This window comes from Cucurbita moschata, unplaced genomic scaffold, assembly GCF_002738365.1.
Source record: "Cucurbita moschata cultivar Rifu unplaced genomic scaffold, Cmos_1.0 Cmo_Scf00062, whole genome shotgun sequence".
Lineage (NCBI taxonomy): Eukaryota > Viridiplantae > Streptophyta > Magnoliopsida > Cucurbitales > Cucurbitaceae > Cucurbita > Cucurbita moschata.
Window position 1 is genome coordinate 183,173 of NW_019268578.1, and position 22,666 is coordinate 205,838.

A 22,666-nucleotide genomic window follows, 5' to 3' on the forward strand; every position below is an offset into this window, starting at 1 on the left:
GAATGCCATGTGCAAAGGGTAAAAATCTTATCCAATTTTGTTATATATTAATATCAAAATTTAAAATTTAATATGGTTGGGCACGTGATGACCCTAACAATATGGGTGAGAGTCAAAATTGTTAGATGAACAAGACTCTACATAATAGTATGATATTCTACACTTTGAGCGTAAGTGCCCATGGTTTTGCTTTGGGCTCCCCCAAAAGGCCGTCATCATCCAACACCTCCCCTCGAATAAAGTAACGACTAAGTCTTAGGACATGGCTTTGATACTATGTTAGATGAACACGACTTTCAACAATAGTATGCTAGTGTCCACTTTGAGCATAAACTCTCATGACTTTGCTGTGGGCTTCCCCCAAAAGGTCTCATACCAATTGAGAGAGTATTATTTGATCATTCTCTAAATTAGCCGACGTGGGACTTTCATCATCCAACAAAAACTACTATTCTCCCCATATCAATCACATAAACATTTTAAATTTTGATTACCAATAACTCTTATAAGTGATTGGTTTGAGAAATAGCCCGAGGTCATATTTAAATTAATCAGTTCGAGAGGGGAACAAGTGCCAACGAGAACGCTGGGCTGCGAAGAGGGTGGATTGTGAGATCCTATATCGGTTCGAGAGGGGAACAAAACACTTGTTACAAGGATGTGGAAACCACTCCGTAGTAGACGCGTTTTAAAACCATGAGGCTGACGGCGATATGTAACGGGCCAAAGCGAACAATATCAACTAGCGGTGAGCTAGGGTTGTTACATTGACTATCATATCTTTAAAATTGTTCTCATTCCCTTCATTATTCATGTACCATGTAAATATATTCAAATTTGTATACTAATATCAAAATCTTGAATGTTTCGACACTCGATGGCCCTAACATTTTTCCGGTAAAACTTTCAGAAGGCCACCGAGTATAAATCGCTCCTAAGCTAAGGTAAATATACTAATTTTAGAGTTTCCTTGATTGAGTTATCGTAAAGAAATGTATACTTCCATATCTTTAATATCACTCTCATTTGGATATGGTATCGGTTAATTCAAATGTCATATAAAATATGACACCCGAGAGAAAAATGATCGGAGATTATTTTAAATTTATATGCATATATAGATAGAGAAAAAATTACAGTAATAAAAAAAAAAAAAAAAAAAATCAATGCATATATGAGTAGACAAAGCACACACAATTCAACGTCACATCTCAAGAAAGAACACTAAAGGCAATCAAACCAAATCCCAAAACCAATCCCAAACCGACGCCGTTTCTCGGAGCCGCATCCTTATGATCCGCCGGCGAGTGGGCAGCATCAGATTTCGGCGGTGTTTCGCCATCGGCCGGCGATTTTTCACTTGCCGGACCCGAAGCTTTCGGAGGAGGGGCAGCAGGGTGGTCGCCGAACAGAGCCTCCGGCAACAAAACTTGCTCCACTGCGTAAATAGACAACGGAGACTGCTCTCTTAGCTTGTTGTTGACGGCCACCATGACGACGCCGGTGGACACGTTGACTTGGTTTGCTTGGCCGGTGAAGTTCAACCCCCAGTCTCCGGCGAGTGTCCTGACTGGGTTACTGACGGTCTGGAGGTCCGTCAAGGTGTAGAACTGGATCGAAACCAAATTGAAATCAAAAAACAACAAAAACCCAATAAATATTGTTCCTTAAAATTGGGGAATTGAAGATGAAATTACCTTAGTCAAGACATGGTAAAGCAATAATTGGGTCTTTTCCTGGTCGTTGAGGCCATTGAGGGCGCCTGGCTTAAGGGAATTGAAGGCATTATCAGTGGGGGCAAGAATGGTCATCCCCTGAGGAGTGTTGTTGAGCTGATTGTCGAGCTGGGTGTTGATTTTGGTTTCGTTGAGGAGGCGGATGAACGTCGTGAATTGGCCGCCCTTTTCGAGAATGCCGGTAATGTTGAGTGGCCCCGGCGAGGAAGGAGCGGGAGCGGCCGGGGTTTGGGCCAGAGTGGTAACAGAGAAGAGAAGGAAGGGGAGGAGGAGGAGGAGGAGGAGAGCGGTGGAGGCCATGGCGGAGGGGCGGCGGCGGCGACGGTGGAGTTAGTGGAGGAGGAATGATGATTTTATAAGGGAGATGGGGGAAGTGGGGGAGGTGAAAGTGGGGTTGGATGTGAGCTGGATTTAATGGCGACAACTCATAGGTTGAGGGAATGGAGTAGAGAATAATTGGAAAATAGGCGTATTTTGGTACGCGTCTCTTAAATAAATTAACAAAAAAGGGGTTTTTTATTAGTTTTTGATATGTGTTTGAACCCAATGGGCCTTCAATCTTGGGCTTCTATTCATTCTCCACAACTTTATTCCTAATCACAAACTACACGTTCGTGTCTGAGCTTGACGGTGATACGTAATGGGCTGAAGTGGATAATATCTATGTACCAGTGGTGGGCTTGGGCTATTATAAATGGTATTAGAGTCAGATACCGAGATGAAGACGTTGAGCTCTAAGAGGGGTGGAGCGTGAGACCCCATATAACATAGCCTTATTACTCGCCCTACAAATTTGACTCTAGGTTGGTTTCTTTGGTTATGTCTAGCTTTATTGTTGTAGATAGGTTGTGGCAACTATTCCCGTTTACGAGTTGACTCTTAATCTTGCTGGGATGCATAGCCCTTGTTTGAGATTGATACCTGTCGATATAGGACACTTGGTCTTGGAGATCTCATTGAGCTCGTCTCTTGTCATTTTCTCTAGGCAATGAGACTTTCTCTCCTTTAACCCGAGAGGCCTTGCCCTCGACCTGACTTAGGATCAAAGGAGTTCAGTATTGTGTCATAGGCAATTAGTCTTGTCTAGATCTATTAATCAGTATACCTCTTTTCGGCCTATCCTAGAGATCATTAGACAATGCCTCGATAAGAGGGTTTGGTCGTCATAAGATTTTATTATTGTATTAGACATCAGTTTTACAGATGATCAAGCTTATCATTAATAGATAGTGTTCTCTTTGAACTTTTCTTTTCGAGCTTCCCCTCAAGGCTTTTAAAACGTGTTAGCTAGGGAGAGGTTTCCACCCCATTATAAAGAATGTTTCGTTCCCCTCTCCAACCAATGTAGGATCTCACATTCCATCCCTTTGAGGCCCAGTATCCTCACTAGCACTCGTTCCTCTCTCCAATCGCTATGGGATCTCATAGTCCACCCTCATTTAGGGCCCAACGTCCTCGGTCTCCACCCCCTTTAACCTTTCCATAGCATACGTGTTTTAAAAATCTTGAGAAAAAGTCGAAAGAGAATATGCTAGTGGTGCGCTTAAATTATTAGATAAGATTTTATTGTTGCATCAGACACCAGTTCTAGAGATAATCAAGACTTAGCTTGTTGTTTAACGTTCTTAAAACAAATAAAATCCTACTTAAACTCAATAAAAATATGTTTTTTTGAAAAAATTTTAAAACCAAATTTACAAGATTACCCATAAAATTTGTTCTTACTAAGCTTAAAAATAGTTAGGAGTAGTAATAAGGTTAGGCCATGTGATGTTCATTGCCTATATATATTCAAATTAAATTCAATCTCTGAGCTCTGATCTTCCTTTGCTCTGATCTTCCTTTACACGACACCGCAAAACTCCCTCCATTGCCAACCAACCCGTTTTTCCTTTCAAATTCTATAAATTCTTCTGAAGTTCCCCTGTTTCTGAAGAAACCCTCAAATCCCAGAAGCTTCAAACATCGATCGGTGTTCAATTGGCGGTGGTGGATGGCAAAAACCAACAAATACACCTCCATCAATTTCAATCACATCTACGACAAGAATCTCTCCTCCAATTCCAAAACTGGCACTAATCTCTCCAAAAACCCCTCTTCTTCTTCTTCTTCTTCTTCATCTTTTGCTAGCAAGTCCCATGGCCGCATGCTCGTCCTGACCCGTCCTACCCCCAAACCCATCACCTTGCCTCCGGTTCTTTCCCCCCAGCCGCAATCTCGACCCTCATCTGCCGATCATCGTGAGCTTCCGGATCGACCCCGTTCGCAACCTGGTTCTGATTCCATCTCTCTTCGCCCTCTCGGGCGGACTGGTACAGGCGCGATCGCTCCGTCTCCGATTCCGAGCTTGGAGAAGGAGAAGGAGATTCCTCCTCCTCCGGCGGTGACGTTGCATAAACCGGAGAAATTTGTGCCGCCACATCTTAGGGCGGGTTTCGTCGGGAAGGAGGAGAGACCTGTGAACGTTGGGATCCGACCTAGAGAGGTGAATCAGAGGCAGTATGGGAATTACGGGTCTCCAAATCGGTATGCTGAAGATGGGAGGCCGAAATCCGGCGGTGGGTATGAAAGGATGAGAGGGACGGTGGTGAATCGGCCACGTTCCAGCGGGAATCGCCCGAGTTCTAGTTGATGGTATGTTTCTTCCGAATGCTTGCACTTTTAACTTGTCTGCCCTTTCACCGTTAAACTGAGATGCTGTTGGCTATGGCTTTTGAGTTTTATGTGTAAATTGTAGAGCAGATGGCTCCTTTTGTCTCAATTAATTGGGATTATTGAGACACAAACATGAAGTTAAGTGTACTTGGAGTTTAGGACTCCTTTTGATCATGGAGTTCAGGCATGGAATTACCTTCTTTGAATGCCCTTTTACTGTTTAAGTGAGATTCTGTTGTTTATGGCTTTGATATATATATATATATATTTGGATTCTCTGAATTTTGAAGGGCTCTGTGGAGATGAATCAATCCATTTAATCTCATGAATAAATTATAGATAGATGGCTACTTTGGTTGGTCTGTCTCTGATTTTAGACTGCTGAGTATTATTAGCCAATAATGTATAAGGTTCCTTAGGAAAGAACATTGGCTGCATGAGTGGGGTTGTGAGATCCTTCATCGGTTGGAGGGAGGAACGAAGTATTGCTTATAAGGGTGTAGAAACCTCTCCCTAGTAGACACGTTTTAAAAACCTTGAGGGGAAGCTTGGAAGGGAAAGCCCAAAGAGGACAATATCTACCGGTGGTGGGCTGAAGTTGTTACAAATGGTATTTGAGTCAGACACTGGGCTGTGTGTCAGCGAGAACACTGGGCCTCCAACGGGGTGGATTGTGAGATCCCACATCGGTTGGAGAGGGGAACGAAGCATTCCTTATAAGGGTGGAAACCTCTCCCTAGTAAACGCATTTTAAAATCGTGAGGCTGATGGTAATACGTAACCGGCCAAAACGAACAATATCCACTAGTGGTGGGTTTAGGTTGTTACATGAGTTTTGCTTTGATCGGAAATCTATCTGTATTAGTGTGAAGGGGTAACTTTTGGACGTTTTCTTCGCATTGTGTCATGTCACCAGGGGAAAAGAATATGATATGATTTGGTACCAAAATAGGGCTCTTGACATTGTTATTTACTCGAGAGGTGTTCTCTATACAGATTCTGGAATTCAAGAACGTGTAGCATAGAATTAAGAAGTCCGAGAATGAGATGTCTGTGTTTCATAAAAAATGCAAGGTGCTCGAGTTAGACAGTATATAGGACATTCTGTTCGAGGGCTCTACGTTTTCACAGTAGAAAATTACGGATTTCCAAGAGATGATATGGTGAACAATAATGAACTGTACATCTCCAATTGGTCAAACCTTCATAATAGATGCTCTTAAAAGATTCACGAGCATATTTGAACACGATCGATTCTATAGGTTATACAGCTGTGTCCTACAGTTCTAAAGAATTTTCTGATAGAAATTCACCATCTACAGCTGTGTCCTCGAGTTCTAAAGGAAAAAGTGTCTGCGTCGTTTTTTGTACTGAATATTTGTTAATGTGTGGTCCGTGGAAACTTTACTTATATAATTAGGCCATCTTCAACCGTACGCACGTCCCTGAGCCGATTCTCAGGAATCGAATAACATGTTGATCTAGCTATTGTTCTTCACTGATCACCAGATTGTGCTTAAACAGATTCAATCTGAAGTTGGGTACTTTTCCAAGGATGAAGATGGATTAGATTTGAAGCAGGAAGCAGAGCTACTGATGAGCACCCATACATCTTGTATCCTTTTGGAATTTAAATTTTTTAGAGTTCTTAGTCATGGAAGATAATACAAAAATACCAAGGTGACAGTACTTCAAATTCAGATTGCCATACCCCAACAAAGTGAAGTTTCTCAGCATCCAATCCCTTCATTGATTGGTAGTTTGGCTTCACCCTCCTCTTCTGCATTTTTGTAAGGGGCGAAAGGTCGTTTCAGAATGCAGAACTGACCAGTGTTGTCGTTGTCGTTGTCGTTGACTGCTTTTAGAGACTTAGCAGCGTCGTCTTGTCCTGTGTTGTTCCTTTTTCATCTCTCAGTTTGTAAAATGAAAGATTGTTATTGTGTAAGGATGTTAGGGTTGTTTCAGTTTGTTATGGTCTTATCAGTATATTTCATTGTTGAATCCTCTCTGGGGAAGGTGAATCAAATGGCCATTCTAATGCATTATAATGTGCTGACCATAATATATGTTAAGTTACGTCTATAATAATATATGTTAGGTCAAGTTACTTCTATCATGGATCGATGTATCTCGGTCGTTTGTAGTGATTTATTATTCAATAATGACTAAAAAATCTATTGTTTGTTATTTTGTACGTATTCATTTCCTTCTACCTATACAATCTACAACGTTTTTCATTTTTCCCATAGACCTTGGTTTTTTCGTTCATTTTCTCAATCATTCCCATTATGAATCACCAAAAAGGGTATTCTCGAATATTGATCATTAGCAATTTGAATTACTCAATCTAGCTAGTATCACATGTTCTTCCACCACAGTCGAGTAGAGTATAAGTTGAAACTCAGACTATCGGCTTTTGTCTCCAGCAGTGCTTCAAAATTGGTAATTTCATTAATATCTACTCTATTTCATCTGCGCGTATGTTCTATAATTTCACTACTCAAGTTACCTTAACTTTATTCATTTTTTAGTACATGTGCTTAAAATGGTAGTTCTACGTGATGATTTTATTATTGTGTTTTTAGATGACGGGAGAAATGAAAGGCCATAAATACAATATTTCAAAGGTTTAGGAGATTGACACAGTCACTCTACCTATCAATCAATCAACCAACCAAGTGGTATGTGTGGCTCAATTTAGTATGGACGCACCCAAAGGTGGAAGAGTATGCAAGAGTTTCAAATGAAAGAGAAGAAAAGGGTTTCCCACTAAATGGTTTAGTGGTTAACTGTTCCCATTTTTGGAAATTAGCTTACATAAATTTGATGCTTGGGATGGTAGGTCTCCTATGTATGCTTTATTTGCAAAAAAAGGCCAACAAATAGATACGAAGTTAGTAAATATTCTACTCCACTTTTGTTATCAGAACTCGTAAAGGAGCTAATTTAACAGCCGCAGCTATAAAAATCAAAACATATGCTTTGTTTAGCCTACTATATAAAGAGGAAACGAATATTTTGTTTGTATTATTATTTCTGCGCCTTGATCTCAGGTGGTCAAAAAGAATATGATATGGTGTTGGATGCACGCTTGAACGACCGAAGTGAGATAAGTTCGATATTTGCTCGTTGATCTTTAAATTTTAGTACACCCAACACGAACCAGCTATTAAAGCTACAAGAAGCAACGTTTGAAGAGCCAGGGAGTTCATTCCTTGGGCTTCTTGCTCATGGCTTTGCGCTTGTTAACCTCCAAGTATTTCTTTCTCAAACGAATGGCCTTTGGTGTAACCTGCATCCATGGTAGCCAATCCACAATCCACTATAAGCATTGTAAAACAAATGTATAGAAACAAAGAGACCACATACGGATTGTTTTTGTGAGATCTCACATTAGTTGAAGAAGAGAACGAATCATTCTTTATAAGGGTGTGGAAACTTCTGCCTAGCAAATGTATTTTAAAAACTTTGAGCCGTTACAGTTTTTTTTTTTTACCAATGAATGTAGGAGAGAAATTCAAAAATATTTCAAATTTATATCCGATAGTTATTAAGGAGCATGCCGATATTCAAATGTCTATCCTACGATTATTAAGAAATAGTCGCATTGTGCTGACTTCATCCAATAATTTTTTCAGTCGAACTACCATACTTAACAATAAAACTAAAACCTTATCAAATGTTTGCTTCGGAGTAAAAGATGGGTTGAATCAACCGACATGAGTATCCAAGATAATTACGTACTAAATGGAGATGAGAAGAAAATTTGAATAAATAAGCATAAGTTACCTCAATAAGTTCGTCAGATGCTACGTATCCTATGGCTTCTTCAAGAGTCATCTGCAATTAAGTTTAGAAGAATTAGATGTTAATGTTACTAATCAAACTATAGGAAAAAAATAATGAAGCTTTTCAGCCTACCCGTGCCCTCGAACTCCCTAAAACTGGACCCCACATTTTTTCTGCTTTACCATTGAGAGTGTACAAATATATAATATAACACATCTTGGGAACTAGCTTCCACCCTATGACTAATCATGGAAGACTGATAAATGATCATTTTTAGTGCAGGCATACGAAGGGGCACAAATTGCAAAGTAAATGTAGAAAAGACATACAAGTCGAGGTGGAGATAGCTTCACGTTTTCATCCTTGGAGGCAGCACGGACGTTGGTTAATTCTTTAGTTCTTACAGGATTAACCTGGAAAAATTGATAACAATGTGAATCAAGTAGAAAGAACTTCAATCAAACAGTCCAATCGTAATATTCTTGACTTACATCTAGATCTGAGTCCCTAGAATGTTCTCCAATAATCATTCCATCATAAGCCTGCAAAAAAAAAAAAAAAAACAGAAAACAGAAAACAGAAAACATTTTCCAGACATTATTATATATACAATGACGTGACAAGTGGAGCCTCATTCTAATGCAGAAAACATAATTTCCATATTTGAACAAACCTCCATTCCAGGATTCACAAAAAGAGTTCCTCGGGCTTCTAAACTCATTAAAGCATGAGATGTAATTGCTCCATAGCCCATTGATATCTATACAGAAGAAGAAGAAAAAATCAGGTTCAAGCAACTTGTTCTGTACTGTCAAACAGGTTGAGAAATCTGATTATAAGATTTATTATTATTATTATTATTATTATTATTTTTTATTGATACACTACGGCCAGACAATATGAAAAAGACTGAAATTGGGGATTCATCAAAGTGAAAGATCAATGCAAACTCTGAATGCTATTAAAATTCAAAAACCTCAAATATCTTGAATGGACAAACTTTAGGTGTATGCACAGCAGTTCTTTTATGCTATAAACATCGATACTTTCATATTCATTAAAACTTGATGGTAGTTTTTGTTTATGCATGCATGGCTGTATGAGGACACTTCTACTCATAGATACTTCATAACACTAAGGTTAACAAATAGTAGTTCATCCTTAGTATTATGACCAGTCCTCCGTTCCATGAGACAAAAGCTTTAGAGGCAGAAAATTGGTGATTTCGTCTCCAGTGGGTGAGGAGATGAGTACTTCAAAGAATTAAGTTCTCACTTTTAGAAAATCCGAAACAAAGAGGAACATAACCGAGTTAAATTAAATTTAAATAGAGTTCACGTAATAATTCCTTCTAGGTTCTGATTAAATGCACCGGAGGGGGGGTAATTTGTTTCAGGTCATCAAAAATACAATTGACGTTGTCGACATACCAGTACTCCTTTTCGGACATTTCCAAGAGGACCCCGATGTTTCTCATATTCTGGAAAAGAAAAACAGGGATTATGATTATAAATATTAACATGAGGGAGCCAAAAAGGTGGAATGGAATAGTTTCAGGGTAACATAAAGATATACTCAAGAATGCTCGATGCATAAAACCAGTTCCACGTGTATCGCTGCTAAACACACTTCTGTAACCAACTAAGCCCCTGAGGAATAGCAGATGAAAAAAGTCGGTCAGTGTGATGGAATACAAAGACCATCAGGATGCATTTTCACAAAAAAGACAATTTTGAAAGTAAACAAATAAAATTTGCAGTTTTTCAAAAGAGTAGAACCAGGGTTACGAATCAATTTTTAAGATACATCAGTACATCACATTATCAAAACCCTCCACTCTGAAGAAAGCCAATGAAGCAACCATTTGTAGACAGTTCAACCCTTCTCTTTTCCACAGGTTGTGCAGCCTAAGCCAAATTATATCAATTTTTATGTGAAGATTCTAATATCACCAGCATCCCCCTCAATAAATTTTTTCAAGAATCTACAGTCTCCGATATAGATGAAAGTCAATTCACCCTACATTATGTTGATCTAAAACTGCATTGCCGATTTCTCAAGTATTCCTACAATTAAATCATATCTACTAAGACATTCAGTTTCTAGGAACACTATTCTAAATTCTAAGGTATGGTAAAACCAAAATGGATAATCATGAAGTAGATTCTAACCTGGATGGGCATGTCAGACACAATCTAGTTCTGCCAATGTTTCCTGGGACTGGACCCATCTCAGTAATTTCGGCACGCCTATGCGATAAGGCTTCCATAACCAAACCAACATGTTCTTCATTAACCTGAAAATCCAATCACAATGCTTGAATTTTGCATAATATATAATAACAATAACACATACACAAATCTTACCTCAATAGTGACTTCTTCAATTGGCTCAAGCTTCGTGGAATTCTCAGTTTTATACCTAATGCAAAAATGTAGTTTGATTCAATTACTTTATATACTCTTCATTCATTTGAATTTTTCATGCAATACAAATACAAATACAAATAAAGAAATGAGATTCACATGGATAACTTCATATAGAAGCATCTTCAGTAAACTCACATTACTTTAGGCGGTGAAATAGATAACTCAAATCCTTCACGTCTCATGTTCTCAATCAGAATACCTGATTTATCCCAAAATAAACACATTTGACTTCAGAAGGTTTAAAATATTGATAACAACAATAAAATGAAATGCTAAAAGAAATTTAAAAAAGTTTGAGATGCCAGAAAACAAGAACTATATTGATGAGAACAAATGTGGTGTCTTCTTTCTTAAGCCTCAAGCCTTAGAAATTTCACTGAATGGAAGTTTCCGAAGTGGGCACCTAATTGAAGTTCGCCTCGCCCTTGCACCTCATAAGATTCTGACAAGCCTGGAAGCACATTTATGGCAAGATTTGTTTCTGCTTCAGCCATCAATCGATCACCAATTTTTCCACCGGTCAACTACAAATATAATAGTAGTAGTATGTGAGTAGTGCAAATCATTTCTCATTGCTTCCAATGTTTACATTCAAAACAACATTTCAACCATGAATATAAAGAAAACTAAGAAAGGCTATGACTAGAAAATACAGGCGAAATGTGATAGGTCATCATGCAGTAGCAAGTAAACTAAATGCAAGGACATAGTAGCAGTAAAAAAATGATGTAGAATGATTACAAGGCTGATAATTCCAAATTTCAACAAAGAACTCACATGTGTACCATCGCGACCTGCCAGTGGAGAATCATTAACACCAAAAGTCATGGAAATAGTAGGAGGATCCAATTCAAAAGTAGGTAAAGCAGCCAAAACCTAGAAGACACAAGAGTAAAGGAAAACATCAGTGACGCACAACATAAACTCTAAGATAAAGGGAAGGTCAACAACGTACTTCAACATTAGCCACAGTATGACCTATCGAAGGATGTGCCAACCCAGCCATTGACACTATATCGCCTGCCCCAGCACTATCAATTTGAACAACAGTCGTACCTTTCTTTTTCATTAATTTCACAACCTACAAACACAAATGACATAATTCTCAGAACTTGTATTATATCAATTCACCATGAATGTCAAGAATAACTCAATAGAACCTCTCTTGATAGAAAGAATAACTTCATAGAACTATAAAACATAAGAAAAATACGTGTAAGATTGGTCGAAGAAGTCCCTAGATTAGTCTTAGATCCTACATGTGCCCATCCAAAAGACAAACAAATCCAAATTTCAAAATGTTACTCAACTCAAGGAATTGTCGTCAAACAAACCACGAAGTCCAACTTTAACCTTTTCAAGTATTATATAAAAATCCTATATGGCAAACCTTTCCCTCTTCAATTTTCTCAACGCCAGAATCCTTCACTCGGAGTCCATGAACTCTATCACCAGTACGAATGATGCCACAAGCAATACGCCCGGTCAATATTCGTCCAAGATAAAAGTCTCGTTCCATCATAGAAACCTAAAAGGCACAATCAAGTATGTTGAAAATCTTATGCAAGAAAATATTTTATATTTCCCAAATCCAGAAGATCACTGAAAAATCAAAGTTAAAAAATCATTACCACTTTAACCTACCAGCATCTGAAAAGGTTCATCAAGTTTTGCCGCGGGAGGAGGAACATGTCTTACAATGGCATCAAGCAACTGTGACATATTTCTCGATTCGGCAAGTGGATCTTTAGTGAAAGTCTCCGAAGCCCATCCTTCTTTAGCAGATGCATAAAGAACAGGAAAGTCTAACTGCTCCTCTAAATAAACGTTATAATGAAAGAAGTTGGTTAGACTAAACAAGTGTTTGAAAAATCATTCAGAGAAAAGAGTTCTATTGATATTTTCAAAACCGCAGTTCAAAATTGAACCTTCTTTTTTTTTTCTTTTGAAAAATAGTTCATTTATGAAAGCACATCAAAAGAAGAAAGGAAAAAAAATAGTATTTTAAAGAAAGGTTAGCGAAATGTGTTTTTTACTGAATTTTTGTTTTGTTTTTTTTTATATAAAAAAAAAACTGATTGAAACCATTCACAAACAACCCTAGTGCATTAGAAAATAAATTGAGGTCACAGCAGATGAAATAGCAATGTAGAAAATTTCTACTTCATGCATTATCCGTACCTGTAGCCCCCAGATTTGCAAATAGATCGAATACCAAGCTCTCAACTTCATTACATCTCTCTTCAGTTACTGCATAAGTAAATTGAGGGGTTGGTACAATTTTCTCTCCTTTGGTCACATTGTTTATTTGTCTTTAAGAATTAGAGAAATAATTTTCGTTATTGCACAAGATATTATTTAAGTAGTCACTACTATTAGTCCTAAAAGGATATTTGACAAGATGGAAAAAAGCGAGAGACTTATAATGGATAAAAAGACAAATTTAATAGAAGTAATTAAGGAGTTGAGTATCACCATTTTTAAAGGCCAAAACATGCCTTCTTAACGGTCATAAAACACAAATCATTATCTTTATTTACATAAACGGTAGCAAGCAACACTAATTACACGTGATCAGCAAGCCTCTACTTCCATACTTCAGCAGCATCCAATCAATTATATTGATTGTATCTAGATGACCTTGAGTTCCAAGGAGATTAGACTACTTTATGTTGACATCTCATTATGATAAGAAATAAACACAATTTATAAGTCAATCTAAGCTGCTAAACATTACTCAACTAGTGTAGACATGTACCCTTGACCAAGACGTCAAAGGTTCAAATCCCCCACTTGATGTTGTACTCAAAAAAGAAAAAGGAAACACAAGTTGTTTAACCTATTATTGTTCTAGTAAAGGTACATCTCAATCATTGATTCAGTGTATCCAAAGCCTCTCTAGACACATTTTCTCATGCAAATACATAGGCCAAGTGTTCAATCGTGGTGACATTTCAGATGGGGAAGAAAGCAGGGAGTTGCTTCTCAAACATATGTTTGACTAAAAAAGTAAAAGACTTCTTTCCCAAATACCTGATGGTCGGTCTACTTTATTCAAAAGAAGTAGGGGCCGGAGGCCATACTTTAAGGCCTTTGCAAGAACAAACTTTGTCTGTGCCAATGGACCTTCACCAGCATCAACAACTAAAATTGCGCCTTCAACCATTCCAACAACACGTTCTACCTACATCCAAATAGATCCAGTTGTGTATAATAGTAGTAGAAAAAACTTATTGCATTTGAAGCATTTCATTGACAGTGAGAGAAGGATTGTGTTTTAATTTCTCTGGTAATGGAAGCTCAAAAGAACAAATGGAAAATAAAATCTAAAACTTCCTAATTTGATGATAAAACAATTGTCGTGACAAGTTGAGCAGGAATGTTTGTAAAATTCAGTGTGCATCATGGACCTAACTGAACTAATTAAACTACGCTCCTCACATTTATAACAGACTTCTTCAACTTTCTTTCTTGTCGATTCCAAAAACAGAACGTACGAACATAAATGATCATTATAAGACCAATTAAAATGAACATTTCACATCCTAAATAAAACTTCGATTAAACGAACAAATCGAATTTCAAGTCGTTAGTGAAATGGAAACATACTTCTCCACCGAAATCTGCGTGACCAGGCGTATCCACCATGTTCAACTCATTGTCCTTCCATGAAACAGAGGTAACCTGCCAAAGACAAAATTATACATATCAGCCAATTCATAGGATGTATTTATCAAATGAAAATTAAAGTCGTATACATATAGCTATAAGATAATCTCATTCAATCTCTCCGAGGTTCTTTATATTTGTATCAATACCAATCTCCAACGAATCATCCTCCTAAAACCAAACCAAACCAACAAATATACAAAAATTAGCAGAAATTACCTTCGACGCTATAGTAATGCCTCGCTCGCGCTCAAGACTAATCGAATCCATAGCTCGCTCGTGCGGAATATCAGCACCGCACTGCCGGAGTAAACGGTCCATGAGTGTAGTTTTTCCATGATCAACATGAGCAATCACCGCGACGTTCCTAAGTCGGCTCGGATCAAGGTCGCTACTCGGTGCGACGCCAGCAGCAGAAGTAGCAGTGGCTGCTGAAAAAGCGCGCGCTAAGAGATTGGGGAAGACGGATGATTTTGAGATAAGATGAGACTTGTGATGATAAGAAGAGGAAGAAATAGATCTACGAGAAGATGACCAGAGACATCGGAGCAACGGACCCGCCATTTCCGCCGGAAATGGCAGTGCTTTAAGAGGTTTTAGCTTCCGGCGAATGTGAAGGGAGTTGCTTAGCTTGATAGGGTTTAACAATTATGTTTCTTTCTTCTTCTTCACGGTCGCCCAAAACTTCTCTAATAATATCATATTTCTAAAATAAATTAATATATATACTTAAAATAAATAAATAAATAAATGACTTCAATCTCTTTAATTGCAATATTATTTATTATAGCTTAATTTTAATTAAATTGGAATTGAAGTAGATAAACACCCTGAGGGAATGAGATCAATTCTTTGTGTTGTCTACTTAGAATTTAATATTTTACGTATTTTTTTACCACTAAATGGAGTAGGACCAGGTAGTTGAATAAACGAGTCGACGTATAATAAGTTGACTCGAACATACACAAATGTAAAAAAAGGTCAAAGAAAAAAACATATATTGTGAGAATATCACATTGGTTGGAGCGGAGAACGAAACACCCTTTATAAGGGTATGGAAACCTTTCCTTAGCGAATGCGTTTTAAGGCGAGGGGCCCGAAAGGGAAACCCAAAGAGGACAATATCTACTAGCAGTAGGCTTGGGTTGTTACATATATATAACGTATCCCTCTCGTACGTCCCTCCCTGGTTGGATTGCTCCTGCATTCATTCAGGGTTTTTTTAAAAAGTCTTCCATGGTAATAAATTGTGTGGAGATAGATGGACCTGCTTGAGCTGGTATTATCAGGGAGAGGTTTCCATACTCTTGTGAGGATTGTTCGTTCTCTTATCCAATCGACGTGGGATTTCACAATCCACCCCTATTTAGGGTCCAGTGTCATTTCTATCACACCGTCCCATGTTGGCTCTGATACCATTTGTAACATTCCAAGGCTAATGCTAGTAGATATTGTCTGCTTTGGCTCATTACGTATCGTTGTTTGCCTCATAGTTTTAAAACGGAAAGTCTCTCCTAAACGAACAACTTAAAGGCACACCATTGAAGCAAGCATAGCAGTCTACATTTGTAACATTACAAGACCAACACTAGTAGACATTATCCGGTTTGGCTTGTTATGTATCGTCGTTAGCCTCACAATTTTAAAACGGCAGATCTTTCCTAAACGATCAACTTAAAGGCACACCATTGAACCAAGCATAGCCGTCTTTGTTCTACTCGGCTATAAGACAGTATGCCTCCCATTGCTTCACATATTGTATGTTCAATACTCATTTCTCCTGACTTCTCCTATCAGTATGGTTTGCTGATGTTTATTTCAGGTACTCACAAGGCTCAGCTTGACAGGCAGGATAAGGCTCTCCTTATGCTACCCTCACCCTACTTTCCAAACTTCCAACCAAATGAAAGTTGCTCAAATGTAAAACTTGGGTACCCTCTAAAGGGTCATTGTGAGATCCCTTGTTGGTTGAAGAGGGAAACGAAACGTTCCTTATAAGGGTGTAGAAACATTTCCCTAACATACGCGTTTTAAAATCGTGAGGCTTACGGTGATACATAACAGACCAAATCGGACAATATTTGTTAGTGGTGATCTTGGGCTGTTACAAATGATATCAGAGTCAGACGCTAGGTTGTGTGCTAGCAAAAACGATAGTCCCCAAAAGGAGTGGAGTGTCAAATCTCACATCGGTTGAAGAGATGAATGAAACATATTTTTATAATAATGTGGAAACCTCTCCCTAGCAGATGCGTTGTAAAACCGTGAGGTTGACAGTGATACGTAACGGGTTAAAGCGGATAATATCTACTAGTGGTGGGCTTGGGCTGTTACAAATGATATCAGAACCAGACACCAAGCGATGACCGGCAGCTGTTGGGTTTCCCCATTTCTCCTAAACTTCCCCCGGTCTTCGGCTCGAGCTGTATGAGGTAGAAACTTGTCTCACGTACGGTTCGGAGGCTGAGCCCCACCCCAGCAATAATGGTGCGGCTTAGGTCAACTAACACAAAGAAGATATAGTTCTACCTTTGGGTTCCGAAGAGCTGTTTGCAAAAAATCAATAGTTGGGGGCTTGGCTGATGAAATACATCTTTTGAGATGAGGTCAAGGGCATTGATAGGGAAATGCACGCACTTGTAGTTGTTTCAGATGCAATCAAAAAGCCTTTTTTTTCAAGCATAGAGACTACATATGAGGAAGATGCGAATAGAGATGCGGAAGGTCTGATATGCCAACGAGGACGATGAGCCCCCAAGGAGGATGGATTGTGAGATCCCACATCAGTTGGAGAGAGGAACAAAACATTCCTTACAAGGGTGTGGAAACCCCTCCCTGTTAGACGTGTTTTAAAACCGTGAGGTTGGCAGCGATACGTAACGGGCCAAAGTGAACAATATCGGCTAGCGATGGGCTTGAGCTGTTACAAATAGTATCAGAACCAGACACTAGGCGGTGTGCCAGCAAGAACGTTAGGCTCCCAATAGGGTGGGATTGTGAGATCTCACGTCCATTGGAGAGAGGAACTAAACCTTTCTTACAAGAATGTGAAAAAGGAGGCTGACGACGATACGTAACCGGCCAAATGTGGCACAAAGCTAGGAGAGAGAGAGAGAATGGTTGGAGTGGGCTGGCAGGCACTTGGATGATAATGAAGAGCATCTGAAAGAGTTAGAATTAGGGCATATACCCTACATGTGGGAGTGGTCTGGGGACAAAGCATAAGAAAGTTAAAAGCGTGCAAGCAATTCACATGGGGTTGTGCTACATTATCATCCCTTTTAAACCCCTTCTCTTATTCACAAATCCCACCATCTTCTTCGACTAAACATCCCCTCACCCTGCTCCCACATGGCTTTGCTTTACCATCATCTCCCCCCACGACTAAACTAATATCAACAGATCTATTCGAACACCGAGAGTTTCATAATATATTCTTCTCTAGTTCAGATCTGACGGTTTTAAAGGAACAATTACAAAGAGAGTTTGAAATATACTAAGAGATCTATACCCGCTCTCACCCTCACAATATATTCTTCCCTAGTTCAAATCTGATAGTTATAATGGAAGAAAGTTTAATTAATAAAAATACTCATAAATTTTATACTTTTGTCTCGTAAATATCCTTAAACTTTCAAAAGTTTCAATAATGTCTGTTGACTCAAAAAAAAATTAAAAATACCTTTGAATCCCGTCTCTTAGTAATCATGAACCTCGGGTATAAGTTTCCATGGCTTTGCTTTACTTGTAAACTCATGATCGTCCCCTTAATTAGCCAACCAACGTAAGACTCCCTCCCAACAACCCTCAACATGGTCGGAGTAGTAATTAGTTAATTAACCATAATTAAAGGGCATTTATATTTGTATTCATGAGATCCCGCATCAATTGAGAAAGAGAACGAAACATATTTTATAAGCATGTGGAAACCTCTCCTTATCATGCGCCCTTAAAAGAGAAAGCCTAAAGAGGACAATATTAGCTAGCGGTGGGTTTGGACGGTTACAAATGGTATTAGACCTAGACACCAAGCCATGTGCCAGCGAGAAGACTGAGTCCCGAAGGGGGGTGGACACAAGATGGTGTGCCAGCAAGAACGCTAGGCCCCGAACGGGGTGGGTCGGGGGTCCTACATCGATTGAGGGAAAGCTCAAATAAAAGAATATCGACTAGCGGTGGACTTGGGCGGTTACCGTATCAAGGATACCCTCTGAAATCAAAATTGAGGGATCACCATAGCAGCACGTGGAGGGTAATTGAGTTGAAAATATACAAAAAACCAGAGGGCGACGACTTTCTAGTTATACCGTTGAACCCCAACTTCCCTATTCCCTTTCTCTTCGTCTCGCCCTTCCCTTCCCTTTCCATGTCCCCCGCTGGACATAGCTGTCCATTCTCCTCCCCCATGTTACCTCCACTGCTATTCCCACATCGGATTTCCTCTCCACAAAATTAACATTTTTAAACCCTTTCATCCTCCCTCCTCCTCCTCCTCTCTTCATTTTCTTCCTCTTCTTTCAATTACTCCGGCTGTGCTATGGCACAGTTGCCGCCTAAGATCCCAAACATGCAGCCGAATAATTGGCCGGAAATCTTCCCCCCCACCACCACACTTCCGGTCACCCACCAAAATCCTTCATGGGTTGACGAATTTCTTGATTTCTCTTCCTCCAGACGAGGCTCTCACCGGCGCTCCGTTAGCGATTCGATCACATTCCTCGAAATGCCAATGCCGGAGGATGATTGTCAAGGCTCCGACGCCGCGCCGACGACGGGATCTGGCAACGAATTTGATAGATTTGACGACGACCAATTCCTGTCGATGTTTAATGACGAAATCTCCGCCGCTGTTGCGCCGACTTTGTCGTCGTCGAACACCTCCACGCCGTCCGATCACAACAGCATTAACGACGAAAAAGACGGCCAACAAAGCCGGAACAAACACGAATCCGACGAAGTACAGAGTCAACAGCAATCCAAAATTCAAACGCAATCCAATTCGCCGGCGCCGGCGGCCTCCGCCGATCGGATAACAGATCCAAAAAGAGTAAAAAGGTGAAATTTTTTCATCTGGGTCTTCAAAATTTCATCTGGGTTTCAACAAAATTGAAATTTTTGAAATGGGTTTGTGATTTTTTCTTCGTTTATGGGCTTAGAATTCTGGCAAATCGGCAATCGGCGCAAAGATCACGAGTGAGGAAGCTTCAATACATATCGGAACTTGAACGAAGCGTCACGTCGTTGCAGGTACGTTGCAAAAGCTTTGTTATGGTTAAAAATTACTAACAATGGCGGCGGATTATTAACCAAATGTGGCATTGTGAAGGCGGAAGTATCGGTGCTGTCGCCGCGAGTGGCGTTTTTGGACCAACAGAGATTGCTTCTCAACGTCGACAACAGCGCTTTGAAGCAAAGAATCGCCGCCCTTGCACAAGATAAGATTTTTAAAGATGGTATGTAAATCGCCGCCCTTAATTATATCATAATCAAACCATAATCCACCTTCATCAAACACATCAAACTTTCATTTATAAACTCCTTTTTCGGGTTAATTAATAAATTAATTTAAAGGGTCTATCGAGAGATGTCCACAGAGTGTGGAGGAGACGAGACGAATAAGCTTTTCCTATTCGTGTCTTCGCCTCCTATTTCAATCTTCCTCGTAGCTAAGATTTCTGTTTATTTTGATTAAAATTGGAGCGAGATTCCTGTGAATTTGTGAGGGTTGGATTCTCCGAAAAAAAAATCTAAGTATAATCTTTATTTTTCAATATAGTAAAATATTTTAATAAATCGAATAAGATTTGATGAACAGTGATATAATATTCAACATAATTTTTAAAAACTCAAATTTCAATATTACAATCTAGGTTTGCCTTAGTTTGGATATATTTATGTAAATTTTCTTGGTCGAGATAGAGATTTGGATAGCCTCGAGCCTTCCTTTAGTTAACAGAGGAAACTCTCTTCACTCTTTCTCTCATTTCCCGTTAAAACAGGAATTCTTCTCTTCGTTTGGGTCAGTACCCATGGGACAAATTGATTCCTCTCAATACAACCCTTATCTTATTTCTCTATAAAATTTCAATATTTTTATTGGCTCAAAACATTTTTACATGAGATCAAATACGTAGCTAGGTAGCTAAACTAGATTCAAATTAGGCAGACCCAGTTAGTAAAATCTAGCTAAAGTGAACTATAACCGCCCACCCTCCGCAGATATTATCCACTTTAGATTTTTTCTTTTAAAATGCGTCTATTAAGAAGAGATGGTAAGATCTCACATCATTTGGAAAAGGGAACAAAGCATTCATCGTAAGGGTGTGAAAATCTCTCTAACAGACGCGTTTTAAAATCTGTGAAGCTGACGACTATACATAACAGGCTAAAACAGACAATATCTTGGAACAACGAGTTTGAACTATCGTTCGTTCTTGGAATTTCATAGGAGGGTCTTAGACCTTAAGTTAGACCCACAGAATGGGGACATAATAATTGTCCATTGACTCGAGGGTAGACAGAAAAGAAGAACGTGGCGGGCACTATAAGGAAAGAGGATATAAAATTCCTTGTCTGCCAGCCAATTCTACCACTCCTCTTGCATGCATGATTATTATAAAATTCCAGCCAAAGTTCGAATCTTTTAATGTTTCACCGTTAGTTTCAATCTTTTGCATGCATGCAGCTCATCAAGAGGCTCTCAAAAGAGAGATAGAGAGACTAAGACAAGTTTACCACCAACAAAACATCAAGAACAATGACAATCCACCGCCATCGTCACCGCCTCCCACCGCCATCGCCACCGACGCCAAGCTTCCGAATGTAGATCAAAAGGGCCAAGTTCTTAACGTCGTCGTTTAGCGCACACACACCCTCCTCAATAACCCATGTGATGTGGTTGGGGCCACTTCAAAAGCCTTCCATGATTGAGTTGCAAAGAAGAACATACATACATGTGCAAGGGGAATTAATTTAATTTTGAAAGGGTTGAGGGGCATTGGAATTGGGGGCTTGTGGTAATTATTTTTTATTCAGGGTTTTTTTTGAAATTATTGGAGGGCTCGAGGGGGTTATTAGAAAATTAGGGGAAGAGTGTTGTTGTGTCAGATATGGGTGTTTTGTTGTCTGATGTGATGAACTTTTCCGGTGTTTTTTCTCTTCTTGTTGTGACATTATCTGTCTCATTATTTATAAATTATTAAATATCAAAAATAAAAAATAATTTTTTTTATTAGTCTCAGTTATATTATCCTATGATTTAGTATATTTATTATAATATAATCCTTCAATAATTATGGTTAGATCTCACGTCGGTTCCGTGAGATTGACGGTGATACGTAATAGACCAAAACAGACAGTATTTGCTAGCGATAAACTTGGGCAGTTAAAATAATTTAATTAATATAATTGAAATGATCCATGTTTAAATAATTTTTTAGATGTTAGTAATGTCTAAAATGATTAAAAATGGCCAATAATTTGCCTTGAAAATAGAATTGGCCCGAGAAAAAATATTTTGGAACGGTTTTTTTTTATTGAATATCTAGATCAGATTTATCTATTTTAATTTCAATTGTGTGAGATTTTACGTCGATTGGAGAAGGGAATAAAACATTCTTTACGTGGGTGCAGAAACTTGTTCCTATTAGATGTGTTTTAAAATTGTGAGACTAACGATGATAAGAAACGGACTAAAATAGACAATATTTGCTAGCAACGAGCTTTGATGACATGCTATATTTTTTAAATAGTTATATCGAAAATTATCATTTAGATTTTTTTTGAATTTATTTATTTATTGCTTACTTTTAAAATGGGCCTCTCATTTGGGCCTTATAGAAGGATCACCCAAAAAAATATATATATAATTATTAAAATAGTATTATTATGAAATAAAATTTAAATATAATATTATTTTTAAAAAAACGTTAACAACCTATCCATTGTTAACGGGCCAACGTGAACAATATTTACTAGCGATGGACTTGGATTATTATAAATGGTTTGAGAGCCAAACACCAGATAGTGTGCCAACAAGGATATTGGACCCTAATGAGGTAGATTGTGAGGTTCTACATCGGTTGGGGAGATGAACGAAGCGTTTCTTATAAGGGTGTGAAAACCTCTCCATAGTAGACACGTTTTAACACTTTCAGGTTGATACGTAAGAAACGAAAACGAATAGTTATTTTGATATAGTAAAAGGTAGGCGTGGTGATGAAATGATGTTCATATCGATAGTCGAATAATGGTAATAAATAAATAAGAGTTAGAAGGTGGTGTGGTGGGTACCTGGATATGACTTAAAGCATTCAAATACAAGATCTTGTTTGGCTTTGGGTTTGGAAGGTACAATAGTATCTAACAAGCGATATACATCAAAATTTG

General features: G+C 38.7%; 4 protein-coding genes across 5 annotated transcripts; 2 read left to right on the forward strand and 2 right to left on the reverse strand.

The window, feature by feature from the left end:
* Positions 1-1,133: 1,133 nt before the first annotated feature.
* Positions 1,134-2,198, reverse strand: LOC111437189 (fasciclin-like arabinogalactan protein 13). Its single transcript, XM_023075053.1, has 2 exons — positions 1,698-2,198; positions 1,134-1,610 (listed from the first exon to the last, which is right to left on the reverse strand). The coding sequence occupies exons 1-2, from the start codon at positions 2,034-2,036 to the stop codon at positions 1,212-1,214; spliced, it is 738 nt and encodes a 245-aa protein (XP_022930821.1). The 5' UTR covers positions 2,037-2,198; the 3' UTR covers positions 1,134-1,211.
* A 1,328-nt stretch (positions 2,199-3,526) lies between these two features.
* On the forward strand, positions 3,527-6,468 carry LOC111437190. 2 transcript variants are annotated; one of them, XR_002709404.1, is made up of 3 exons: positions 3,527-4,370; positions 5,916-6,024; positions 6,085-6,468. XR_002709404.1 is itself a non-coding variant. In XM_023075054.1 (2 exons), exon 1 carries the CDS (start codon positions 3,730-3,732, stop codon positions 4,366-4,368), a length of 639 nt encoding a protein of 212 aa, XP_022930822.1. In that variant the 5' UTR covers positions 3,527-3,729; the 3' UTR covers positions 4,369-4,370; positions 5,916-6,468. The 2 variants fall into 2 exon arrangements, 1 of the variants encoding a protein (XP_022930822.1); XM_023075054.1 differs by having other exon boundaries at positions 5,916-6,468.
* Positions 6,469-7,135: 667 nt separating this feature from the next.
* LOC111437186 (GTP-binding protein TypA/BipA homolog) lies at positions 7,136-14,963 on the reverse strand. The gene is made up of 19 exons (XM_023075050.1): positions 14,498-14,963; positions 14,219-14,293; positions 13,643-13,793; positions 12,791-12,859; positions 12,254-12,426; positions 12,000-12,137; positions 11,565-11,690; positions 11,387-11,485; positions 11,013-11,133; positions 10,745-10,808; positions 10,547-10,601; positions 10,352-10,476; positions 9,756-9,829; positions 9,611-9,660; positions 8,854-8,940; positions 8,672-8,722; positions 8,510-8,593; positions 8,181-8,231; positions 7,136-7,683 (listed from the first exon to the last, which is right to left on the reverse strand). The coding sequence occupies exons 1-19, from the start codon at positions 14,840-14,842 to the stop codon at positions 7,600-7,602; spliced, it is 2,022 nt and encodes a 673-aa protein (XP_022930818.1). The 5' UTR covers positions 14,843-14,963; the 3' UTR covers positions 7,136-7,599.
* Positions 14,964-18,489: 3,526 nt separating this feature from the next.
* Positions 18,490-21,242, forward strand: LOC111437031 (basic leucine zipper 61-like). The gene is made up of 4 exons (XM_023074856.1): positions 18,490-19,333; positions 19,435-19,525; positions 19,605-19,731; positions 20,964-21,242. Exons 1-4 carry the CDS (start codon positions 18,816-18,818, stop codon positions 21,137-21,139), a joined length of 912 nt encoding a protein of 303 aa, XP_022930624.1. The 5' UTR covers positions 18,490-18,815; the 3' UTR covers positions 21,140-21,242.
* The last annotated feature ends 1,424 nt before the right edge of the window (positions 21,243-22,666 follow it).

Coding starts and splice junctions, on each gene's coding strand:
- LOC111437189 (XM_023075053.1), bottom strand. CDS start 2,036: ATGGCCTCCACCGCTCTCCTCCTCCTCCTCCTCCTCCCCTTCCTTCTC. Junction 1,611..1,697: donor TTTACCATGTCTTGACTAAG/GTAATTTCATCT, acceptor GTTTCGATCCAG/TTCTACACCTTGACGGACCT.
- LOC111437190 (XM_023075054.1), top strand. CDS start 3,730: ATGGCAAAAACCAACAAATACACCTCCATCAATTTCAATCACATCTAC.
- LOC111437186 (XM_023075050.1), bottom strand. CDS start 14,842: ATGGCGGGTCCGTTGCTCCGATGTCTCTGGTCATCTTCTCGTAGATCT. Junction 14,294..14,497: donor GCATTACTATAGCGTCGAAG/GTAATTTCTGCT, acceptor TGTCTTTGGCAG/GTTACCTCTGTTTCATGGAA. Junction 9,661..9,755: donor TATGCATCGAGCATTCTTGA/GTATATCTTTAT, acceptor TTTCTTTTCCAG/AATATGAGAAACATCGGGGT.
- LOC111437031 (XM_023074856.1), top strand. CDS start 18,816: ATGGCACAGTTGCCGCCTAAGATCCCAAACATGCAGCCGAATAATTGG. Junction 19,334..19,434: donor GATCCAAAAAGAGTAAAAAG/GTGAAATTTTTT, acceptor TTATGGGCTTAG/AATTCTGGCAAATCGGCAAT. Junction 19,732..20,963: donor AGATAAGATTTTTAAAGATG/GTATGTAAATCG, acceptor GCATGCATGCAG/CTCATCAAGAGGCTCTCAAA.